The sequence below is a fragment of the Nestor notabilis genome, unplaced genomic scaffold (genome assembly GCF_000696875.1).
Source record: "Nestor notabilis isolate BGI_N333 unplaced genomic scaffold, ASM69687v1 scaffold5980, whole genome shotgun sequence".
In the NCBI taxonomy this organism is placed as follows: domain Eukaryota; kingdom Metazoa; phylum Chordata; class Aves; order Psittaciformes; family Psittacidae; genus Nestor; species Nestor notabilis.
Window position 1 is genome coordinate 125,049 of NW_009911481.1, and position 12,177 is coordinate 137,225.

A 12,177-nucleotide genomic window follows, 5' to 3' on the forward strand; every position below is an offset into this window, starting at 1 on the left:
TGATATACGTTCATCTTTATTCTTCTTTAAACTGAAGAAATCAGCTCTTGATCATGCCATTTTCTCCTATTATAACTTCCTAATTTTCCTTTTTAAATTCAAAGTGCGTGTAAATACATTGCACAAATATCTTCAAGCTCTTTGATTCCTGTGCCTGCTATGCTTTTCTGTAAATGAGCTTAATAAAGTCACTAGTAGCCACTTCCTAGTTAGCAAAAACTAAACACCTCTCTCCTGTTTCCTTTGATCTCCATCATGCTTTATTGCATTTTCTAGTTCATGGATCTCTTAATTATCAAGGCCTGAAATAGTTCAGAATTTAGGTTAACCTTCAGAAGCCTGCATATTACCAAGCTGGAGGGCTGTAATTCTCCATCCATCTCCTATTCAACAGCTTGTGCCACCAGCTGATATCCGCTATTCACAAATCTCTTAAAAAGACATTTCAGAACAGAAGAGCAGCAATTTCAATTTTTTTCTCTGGTATCTTCACCTTTTGAGAATTACGGGTAAGATGGCCCCTGTTCACTGTCCTCAGTCCATGCAGAGGGGTCCAGGTTCTTCTCTTTCTTCTCTGGTGGAAGATGTTGCCTTCTGAAACCTATATTAACAGTCTAAGCAGGAGTAAGGAAGAAATAACACAAATGAGAGTGTAGTATATATAAATGAAAAATCCACAAGAATTTTAAAAGGAGGTAAAGAGACCAATAAGTAAGGAAAAAATATTTTCATGTTTGGCAAATGTGTATAAATCAACTCAATGGCAGAGTTGAGGGAGAAATTAAAGGCAGTCTAAGGGTATTGCAAGGGAGCTAGGTGATTTCACATAAATAGATCCTGGTAAATGTATAGCCTAGGCATATTCTTTGTCCATAAGAAAGGTAAAGTGCTTGAAGATCAAGCAGATTATCAAAAATCAGCAAGTAACCAGGACTGAATGGTACGCAGACTGTAGTTCTTGAAGTGTTTAACTGACCTACTGATAAAAAATAATCAATCTCTTGTTAAAATCAGCAGCTGCTGTCAAAATAGTACATACTGTACCTGGGTTTCAGAATAACACTATAGGCTGATTTTGGAACATAAAAATCAATTTATTAATAAATAAATTATAATAACTCTGATAAATTACTTGAAACCACTCTGGGCATCTTTATAAATTAACTCTATTCATTATATAATTGTGTTAAAAATGACTTGAGATTCATAACAGGACACAAAACAATGCAAAAAGTATTGTTGTGTTTTCATATATTCAGTGCTAGGCCCTCACCCAATCAACAATGTTTCACTACAGTTGCTTATATATAAGAGGAGACTGGGGAAAAAAGGTATGGTATTACTTAACACAGATATGAATAGAATGGGACATAGTAAGTAGCACAGGAAATAATTGTAGCCTTTTGTTTCCTAATGTTAAAAACCAAAAGATAAAATATATTTTAAAAAATGATGGCAAGAAATAGGTTTACATATACCAAAGTTAATTTGAAGAACTTACTGTCTTGAGATAAATTTGAGAACATAAGCTTCACACATAGCATTATAATAGGATTTTATGCTTACACAAAGAACAGGAATACCTGTATTTAGACTAGATTGAAAACTAACTAAATCAGAAATTGAAATCCTTGTGTTTCAGATCATAGGGCAACTATGAGAATAGGAAGGATAATATTCTAATGACAAGTTGTGCTGTTAAGAGTTTCTTGAAAAAAAACAAACATTTCAAACCTGTGGCTGTCGAAGACATTGGATGAATGAGAGATTTGGGTTTTGGCCAGTTTCTCTGTTCCTACCTACATGTACTCTGGTGTACAAAGTCCCTTTAAAGCAAAGACTCCTGAAATTTTTGCAGCTTAGCCTCACTTCAGAAAATCAAGGATGTTTTGTGCCCCACTGAATATACCTTTCACCCTTTGCTTCCCTGCATCTCAATTATACAGGCAGCTAGTGAGGACAGAGCATATTCACCTGGGCTCCACACCCTCTAAGGCACTGCAGTGTACAGTCAGTTTACTGGCTGAGATCAGTTGCTGTACGGAAGTGAGGGAAATGGTAGTTGTAATCCTTCTGAAATTAGAGGGATTATAGTACTATAAAACCTGGCTAAATTGGATGAAAATCAGGCTCAGACTTGATCCAAAGTATTCTCTTTCCAATTTTATTTTTAATTTTATGATAGGTAAGGTTAGAATCCAGTCAGCAGCAAAGAAACCCACTAATTGCTCATTAGGAAATGCTCTGTAATTCCTTTGTTAGCTTTGCAGTTTTGCAGCAATTGGAATAGCTGAACTATCATTATAAAGATTAAAAACAATGGTCTGATAGTACTACATAAACCCTTAGGAGAATGAAGTATTTCTCCTTTTAAAAATCTTCCTCTACTGACAATAAAGTCTATTTTATACCTAGTCATAAGAAAAAGAAAATCTTTGATCTGCTAATAAAGTTCTAATCTCCCACTGCTCTAGTGTGCTGGTAACAAGAATTTTCTTTCTCTCCCATTAATAGACTGAAGATATTAAAGAGATAGCCCGCAAGACACAAGCCCTGCCAAAGGTGAACACTAAAAGGCAACGAATCGTAGTCTTTACCCAGGGGAAAGATGACACTGTAATGGCTACAGGTATATTTTTCAAATCTCCTTGTGCTGACAGTAAATATTCTAGTTAATCAATTACAAATTGTGGCTTTACAAATTTTAACTGTTACATGGTCATTGGAGCATTTGCTTTTTGATGTTAGTCCATGATTCTCATCGGTTACACTTTTAATGGTTTTAAGATTCTGAATTTAAGAAGTTAATATTTCACAAGAATGCCTGGAAATTTAGTTCTGAACATCTTAAGTTCTTTTTTTATAACATATATCTAAAATATTGATCCAGTTGGTTTTACTCAGATTTTTACGACTTGAGATTTTATCTGTGTAGCCATCTTTGCTGCAAACAAGAACACACTATGCCTGCTGAGAACAGCTGTGCAACAGTATAGTATATTTAAACATTTGTGAAGAGGAGGAAGTGAAATCCGGTACTAAGTGAATTTCCAGGCATTTTTGCTTTGAGCAGAAAGTCTCACTTTAGCTTTTCTCAGCCGTCTGCTCTTCTATTCTCAAAGGAGTACATGGGAAAAAGGTGTTCTAGCAGGGATACAAGTAGTTTGTGCTGTCTAAATTGATGATGTACGATGCACAGATTTGAGCATTATAAACATGACTGCCTACCTTTTGACAGTCTCTTTAATTCTGTCCACCTATGCTTCTAGACTAAATAAGCTATTAAAAACATGTGCTGTGGCAAGCCATTTTCGTCTTTCCTTTCTTCACAAGGTAAGTTATTAGTCAGGGCTGAATTCCTCCTTTGGAAATCAAGTGAAGTTGAGGAAGCTTTGCACCTGAGGGACTGGTGCTTACTCATGTGATATTTGCCTCCAAATCAGAAGTGGCTTCAGACTCTGGCTGCCTGGCTAGGCACTAAGTAGGTATGTCACTGCTATATAGATCATTCTTAGCAGCAGTTTGAATGATTTCTCCAACAGTTTGCTGTTTCCCCTATTTTCTTAGCTACAAACTGGTTTGAAGGAAATAGAAAACAGTCATTGAGGGATGGGCATGTGTATGTCACTGAATGATGGAAAAGTTGCATTACATGAATGGCCCATATGGAGGCACTCCACTTGAATATTGTACAGTTGGCTGAAAAATAACAGTATAAAAATGTTTTTATACATAAGCTAGTAATAACAGTAGTAAACCTAAATCTTATATGTAACCGTCCTGTGGTCTTATTTAATTTTCACTGTGTACTTATTTTATTCTTCAAACTGGAGTTGTTAACAAATCCATTAATCCCGTCTTTGATATTTTTACAACTGGGAGCTTATTTGAGGACTGACACTTGCTAATCTTAGCTGTTTGTTCGCTATGAAATGAACTTAAATTAGAGAATGCACTTTATATGCATGATAAATGCAAGATGGATAGAGAGTGTATGCAATGGTGTCAGCTACAAAAGCAAACATGATAAATGTTAAGGCAGTTTTGAGCCGTGGGATAAGCTATTCAGTGCACAAGCATAGCTGAATCTCTTTGCTATGTTGTTATTCATGGCAGCCAAATAAATGTCAATAATAAAAGAGAATTAAAGATTTTCATTTCCCAGAGGCAGTCCTCTAATACAGCTTGATCTTTCATTTCATTTGTAATTCGTTCTCATGTCAGGATGCAATCATTCGCCAGGCTCTGTGTGTCATGTTAAGTCATTTAATAATGATTAAGAACATAAAAATGTTTGGCCTGTGGGGCAGTTCTTGAAAGAGATGCCAATTTGTTATTGTTTTCCCCCTTTTTCGTTCCTTTGGTGGGGATCATCTTTTTCCCACGTCCTCACATTAAAATAATAATGAAAGAAGGAAAACGTGTCCCTTAATTTAGCATATGATGATACCACAGAATGGCATAGAGTATTGCTAACACACTTATTTCAACCCTAATTAGGTCTAGTTCTGCTTTGAAACCTGCAGTGGAAAGTGTAAAAAGTTTCTAAGTGCTAAGTGATCTTTGGAAGAATTACTGCATTTAGAACTAGTTACAGTATAAAATACATTTCCTTTTTCTAATGTACAGGAGTACATTTTTTGAAAAAGCTGGCTGTGTGCAGTTAACTATCCTGCCTTTCTGAGGAAACAATATAGTCTTGAAAAGTTTGTGCCTGGATTAAAATAGTATTTGCAAAGTCAGCTTTGGATTTGAATATACTTGTTGGTACCTTCTGCTTTATGTTTTGTCCAGGTTAATAATAGTAAAAACAGTATGTTTGTTAGCTGGAAGACTTTTCTGTCAGTAGTGACTCAGACAGAGGGGATCAGTATCCAGGCAAAGGACTCTACTCTTCCTTCCCTTCTACTACTGCTTTTAACTGTCCTTCCTCAGCAGTTGGGTAGGTCACATATTCCAGTGGTCTTAGTTTATGTCTGAAAGAGGACAGGATGGGGCTGGAGCTTACAGGTGTGGGAGTAAAAGACTGAGGTGAATTTGGCCTTTGTGGGTTTTCTTCCTTCCCTTGCCAATTTCCCCATGGAAAGGTCTTTGCTTTCTGGTAGCAGCACAGAGCAGCATTACTGTGAGCTGTGGGAGGAGAAGTGAACTCCTTTGATCAGGCTGCACTCTGTGAAGAGACACAGGTGCACGGCACATCCGCTTCTCCTTTCCCTTTCCAGTGCCCATGCATGGCAAGATGAGAGAGGCAATACTGAGGTTGTAAAAGCATCCTTAAAAGAGCTCCGTTTTCTCTGTCAAATCCTCTGTATACTGTCCAGGACTAGACAGCAATGGGGCTAGGCTGTGAAGGGGCTGGGTAATGGGAGGAGGTGTGCATCTCCTTAATGAGTTATGTGTAGGTTAAATGGGGGATCAGGTAATGGAAATAATGAAGGGATACACCTTGATACAGCTCTGCCTGGAAGGAGAGGAAATAAGATGGATAAAAGGGGTTGTTGCAGGTTGCCAGCTCATTTGTGAAAAGGCACAGAATTAATTATACATGCTGGAAATTAAGTGTGGATTTTGGGGGACTTTTTGGTGGTATGAAGACCAGTTACAGCTAATCATTGCATGCAGAGAATGCTATGGCAACAGTTGTTGTTGCTTCCTGGACATTCCAGAGAGTGGAAATATCAACAGGTATTTGCAGAGTAGAGCGTAGGGCAGAAAGCTGCAGTTTGTTACCAAAAAGAAAGATTGACCAGAAAGTTTTGAGAATGTAGCTCTTGCAGACGAGGAAACGAGCTTAGACTGAGACACTAAAACATCTACTTCCTTCAAAAATATGGCCCAGCCGTACTGCAAAGGTATTTAGTCATCCTATGAGTTGCTGCAGTTTACACAGCATTGTTTTAATGCCCACCAAAACCACTGTTGGCTCACCTCAGACTACGAGCTGTAGGCATTCAGGCATGGACTAACAAAGAACTTAGAGGTCCATGCAGCTGGAGCAGATCATGAAAATGGAGACAAGCAATAACTGCATCAGCAGTACCAGTCTAGGGCATTCCCATCTCTCAATCCACATTCTTCAGCTGTCTGAATTATTTGTATTTTCAGAGGAAAAATTTTCATCTCTTTATCATGGAATGCATTGGGTCTTTCTACTGTCTATTCGTATCTCTTCTGTCATAGTACTCCAGCCTCAAGGCCCCTTTTCCCTCCCCTTCCTTCCTGTTCTCTGTCAGTTGGAATAATTACAAGGAAGAGGCAAGCTCAAATTCAAGCTGAGTGTGATCAGTGTATTTTATAGGGAAGGAAAGAAGTGTTTAGTATTGGCACACAGGAGCTGTGGCAGATGAAATGTTGACTAAATTATCAGCTTCTAAGACTCCACAGAGCATGTGCAAATGATCATGGTCTGAGGTTTTCCTCTTCGTGTCATGGAATCATAGAATGGTTTGGGTTGGAAAGGACCTTTAAAGGTCATCTAGTCCAAACCTCCTGCAATAAGCAGGGACACCTTCCACTAAACCAGGTTGCCCAAAGGTTTGTCCAGTCTGACCTTGAATGTTTCCAAGGATGGGGCATCTGTCACCTCCCTGGGCAACCTGAGGTGCATTTTTTGATGATGTCAAATTATATTATTTCAGGTTTTACTGAAAACCTTGAAGGCATTGGGTCTTCTCAGTGACCCTAAGGATCAACGCTGACAAAAATGTCATTTTGTCTAGCATTAGTCCTCACCATGGCTGAATTTCGATTCAGCCTGTGAGAGACACCTGTGATGAAACCATTTAGTACAGAGAGAGGATTATGCTTTGGGAAAGGTACCGAAGATAGGATCTGTGGACTTCCTTAGCGGAAAAGTTCATTTGAGGAACACTATTGGGTTAATTATTTTTGTGGATGCTCCTCATACATGCTGGGAATTACTTGGCTATCAAGACTCTGGTCTTACTACCACAGCCATGTTCCATTATATCCCTCTTCCCAGGCCTGAGATTCTGGATTTGAGTGAGGGTTCCTGCGCTTATGGGATACATTCGTTTCACGTTTCAATGCTTTTTTCTGTGACCACAGAAATACGTATGAGGAAAACAAGGGGAGTTAAATGAATACATGCAGTCTCCTGATTTCAGCAGTTGGAGCTTTTAAGAAACGTACCAAAAATCACAAGCTCTGGCAAGAACATATATGTCATATCTATATGTGTGCTGTAACATTTGTCAGAATCAAATGCTGTGAAAGCTATCCCTTTTACAGAGTTGTTCATAACATTTTTAAACAAATTACTTTTAGTCAGATACATTTTATGACTGGTCTTGGCCCAAAGGGAAATCTTTGGAAAGTCTGAGCAAAATCAGTTCAGCAATGGAAAAACACACTTTTATATTGAAATATTTGCATAATTAAGAAACAGCTGAAGCTACAAACTTTAAACTTGGCTTGTTTTATGGCTCTAATAGAGGAAAGAAAAACAATCCAAATTTAAAGAAAATCACTTCAGCATTTTTCAAGTTATGAATGATGAAATCTGGCATGTTCAGACATGAACATAGAATTTTCCATTCTTTTTCCCCCCAATGTTTGCAAGACCACCTCTGTTAAGGGCACATTTGTAATAACCTCATTTGTTAGAATATGGCAGTAAAAATTGATTTTTTAAAGATTCAAGCATTAAAGCTACCTCAGTTAGGGCTTACTAAGCACTTACATCTTCTTCAGGTTTGAGATACATTACCTGATGTATTTCAGGAAATGTATTAGCAGTGCTGGCAAATGTGGTAAAGTGAGAAAGGTCCATCTTAAAAATTTGTTAGTGCACCTACCACATAGTACATACCGAAATAGTATTTGTGAACTTCTACTTGTTATTACTGTTATTGAATCTATTCCATAAATTAAACAGCATGTGCAGTATAGCTAAATAAATATGTCAAAATAAAACTTGCAAAATTACCAGATTTTATAGCTTGCCTACCAAGCTTTTGATGTTGGAGTAATACTAGGCATTTGTCTCTACCTGTTACCTGAAACAGGATACTGAGCTAAACGGATGTTGGTGTCACCCAGTACAACCATTCTTAAGCTAATATCTGCAGTTATGTTCATAAATTCAAAGTTTATAAGTTTGGATAAAACCAAAGCCTGATCTAAATGAAAAAACCAAGAGATGATAGTACATTTTTATGAATGATGAGGCTTCTTTTACTGTGTAAGGATATGTAAGATCTTAAATATTTTAGGAGAGTTTATAAACCGCTTGTTTTAGAAACGCGAAAACTAGAGAGATATTTAGAGTCAGTCTTAAATCATAATGGCATGATGCTGTATGCTTTTTGGGGGAATAAAAAGGACTGATGTTCAAGCATACAACTTACTCTAAACAGCGTCAGTAGGTTTTCTTTGTTAGCCTGTGCTGCAATCATAGACCAGCATGTTACCTTGTAAGCCTATTTATAAAACATAGAAGTATTTATTACTATTGACACTGCTGACATTTTATGGTGCGCCTGTTTGCAGCTCCACTTCCCGTAAGTTTCTGAGTATTGTGTGTTATCCTCTAAGAAGCAAGAAAAAGCAGTATTTTTCCCTTACTTACAGCTTTCATGCTTAGCCTTCCAGACAGCAAAACCTTGAGTAACTCTTTTTATCCAGCAGCCTTCCCGATCCTTCTTCAATCTGGAGAAATAGTGGTTAGGTTATATTAGTGTGCTCTCTTTTTCACAGGTTTACACACTTTCATTCTCCCTATCCGTTTATATTCTCAAATAGAAAGAAAAATTTAAAAAACGAAAACGGATTTAGAAAAAGGAAGTTTTAGTCTGCTAATGGCATAACAAATGAGCCAGAAAGCCCAACAGAGTTCTTTAGTTTAGTTGTGACTTAGGAAACCACAAAACCTAAATTAATAATGAACATTTGTTGATAGGGATTAATGAATAGCAAAGCTGGTAATACCTTTTTGTAACTGAGACCTTTCATGCTGTGTGGGAGAGGAGGTCTGAGCATTTTATTAGACAGCTGAAACACGTTATTAAAACCTATGTTCCTGGTTACTGGTATCTTGACTGAGCTTAAAAGTGCCATCAGCTGTTGCATCTCAAAGAATGCATGTACATATATGTAAATAGGTATATGTATATATTTAATGTGTGTGTGTTTCAGTAATTTCATACTGATGTAAGAAAAAGATATCTTTTCTAGTCTAATGTGTTAACACACCAGTTTAGCCAGGAATTGAGAGTGAAGCCGGAAAATGCCCTTGTTATGTATAATCACTAGAAATACTAGGCAGTATTTCCTCTTACACAGAATTGTTATATTTGTTTCTCAGATACAAGTACATAGATTTAGGAAGTCGGGTTTTGTACCATAATTCTAATACAGATTCTTGGAGGCATAGCTGTTAATATACAAATGCACTGCTTAGGTCATAGAAATTACGTGATGTTGGAGAGGCAATACAGGGTGAGAACGTGGAAACAGGATGGAGGCAGGCCAAAGGGCTGTCTAAACTGGTATCTGCAACAGTACTGGGTGCTTGTAAAAGAGGATAAAGCCAGAACAAATCTATAGTGATATTTCCATGTTACACTCTCCTACCTTCCAGCAACCTGTAGCTTGGCAATTTCTGAGCTAGAGAAGTTGTCTTCGGGCTTAATACTCCAAAATAGGAATTTACCATACATAATGTCTTGTGATAATGAGCATCAAAGACTCTGTGTTATGTAAAGAAATACTCTCTCCTTATTTGTTTGGATTCAGCCACTCAAGAATGTTACTGGCTATCTCCAGCTGCTTGTATTGCACAGCCAGTCCATCATCATTCCATATACAATGTCTTACTGCTTTTGATTTTGCAGAAATCTTCCCTTCCCTTCACTAGTGTTTTTTCCAGACTCTTTTACTATTCTGTTTACTTGCTCTTTGTTTGATCCGTAATTCTGACACCCTGGGCCACCCTTCACTTGCACCTTCTTCAGGTCTGCTATAATCTTTGTGCAAGTGCCTGAGAAGTTTATAAAGTGGTTTAATTCTGTTGTTTCCTTTGTTCTGTATTCCTTTTTTAATAATTGCTAACATTGTATTTGCTTTTCTGGCTGCCACTGGTGATTGATCTGACATTTTCAGAGTTATCTGTTGAAGCTTCAAATTTTCTTTATAGTGTGGTAATGCGTGGTTTAGAGCCCATCACTATGTATTTAAAGCTAGAATTTTTTCTATTTGTATGTGCACCTTTTTTACATTTATTGACAAAAACTCTGTAGCCCAAAGTGTGAACACTTTTGCAGTTCTTCACACTCAATTTTCATTTTTACTATCCCAAATGAATCTAAATGTATCACTAGAAGGGGGCACGGCACACACTGCACTGAATAGCCCCCCTCAGAAAGCATATGCATAGCTTGGAGGTGCTACCCATAACAGGTGTGCACAGTTAACATCAAAAGTGGATGTAGACAGGGGGATTTCAATAAGGCCACCTCTTAAATGACTTGAGGTCTGTCTTCCTTGATTCTGAAGAGCAAAGTTGAATGAATTTACAGTAAGATACTGATTCAGGTGCCATTAAATCCAAAATGGACACTCTTGTTCAGGAAATAAAGTACCTTAGTACACTGCAGCTTACTTTTTTTGTTTGTTTTGGGGTTTTTGAGAAATTAGGTCTTCCCTTTGGTATTGTTCCTCAGTTAGAGCATCCATATAGAATTAATTTATCATAAATTTCTGTTGCCTCCTGTATACGTGGCTGTAATGCTTTAAAACTGTCACCATTTTACCGGTGACCTGAGTAAGTTGTGAGGTGGTTCATACAGAGAAAATTACATCGGCACACTGTTATTCTCTTTGCTCAAACCCCAGAGCAATAGAACTCCCTACCAGAAAGCCTGAGAAGACAGGATTGTGGCAATTAAACCTCCTGGTTACCAATGCAGGCCCCTACTGTTCTTGGTAGTCATAGAGGACCTTATTCATCCTATGGCTACCTAGTCCTCAGAGCATGTGAGACGGAGAGTTGGGTCCCTAGCAGTTCTAAACTGATAGAAAAATCAGAAATCGCTGCTCCCCTAGGACACACATTTCCCCCACGCTGACAGCATGCTCCACCTGCATGGGGAACCAGCTCAGCAGTCTGCACGCACTGGCAGAAACCTACCCATCCTTGTACGGTACTGAGCTCTCGGAACCAGCTCATTACAGGGTTAAGAAGAGTACTTGTGCCAGTATGGGAGGAGAGAATGCAGCATTTGCAGTAGAAGGAGACAAGGCTGAGGTTATAGTATCTGCAAACTATAGCAGCTGAAGTTGCTGTGGAGCCTTATTCTGAGACGTAGAACACAATCCATTTAGCAACGAAGACTGTAGTTCCAAAGTTGGAGTGAAAGTTGCTCCAGGATCAGCTGGCAGCATTGTAGAATTATGTCCTCAAAGCAAAGAGCAAAGAACGATGGCACAGAGCCATGAATATACTATCACAAGGGAACTGATCTCTTTGACATATCATGGGCTGAAAACCACTGATTTTATCTTAGAACTCTATCAGAAAGAATCAGTCCTTCAGTAATTAGGAAGCACTGGAACTAATGACAGCACCCAAATTTAATTTATGCTTTTTACATGTGCATGTAATCGATGCAACTTTGTCAAGATTATTAAAACGATACCTACCCTCCCCATGCACACCAAACATGAAATTCTGGTGACTTTTAGTTTTTCAGCGACTGTTTTTGCAGCTACAATTTCATGTCAATCTAAATATTTCTTTCTGACCTTTTGAACAAACTGTAGAAAATCCCAAACTCCAGTATTCTGTTTCATATAAAACAATTATCCTATAAACTTTTGATTAAATTTATGTTTTAAGTTTAAAGTTCAACATTATCCTCTTATATATATGCATTCTGTGTTGCTGCAATATTCGGTAGTGGACGCTACCCATTTCTCCTTAAAAGCATGTGCTTTAATGAGTTGAAATCTGAAACCCACGCTTTAAATGTTGACAGTGCATAGGCTTCTCACCTCTCGACACTTAGGTTCAAATCATACTAACAGGGTGGCTATTTCATGAAATTATTCAGATAGTAAATTTTACCAATAATTTTTAAGAAATTTATTTTGTCTTTACCCTAATTTGGTACGATTATTTTTTTCATTGAAAAAAATTAAATATATAGCTTGTTCAGC

General features: G+C 37.7%; 1 protein-coding gene across 1 annotated transcript in view; it reads left to right on the forward strand.

The window, feature by feature from the left end:
• The window catches only part of ADK (adenosine kinase), a 154,429-nt gene that overhangs the window by 110,946 nt on the left and 31,306 nt on the right, over window positions 1-12,177 (forward strand). The window contains exon 5 of the mRNA XM_010014982.1: window positions 2,515-2,629. Within this exon, the coding sequence (XP_010013284.1) occupies window positions 2,515-2,629 (115 nt within the window). The remainder of the gene's footprint in view (window positions 1-2,514; window positions 2,630-12,177) is intronic.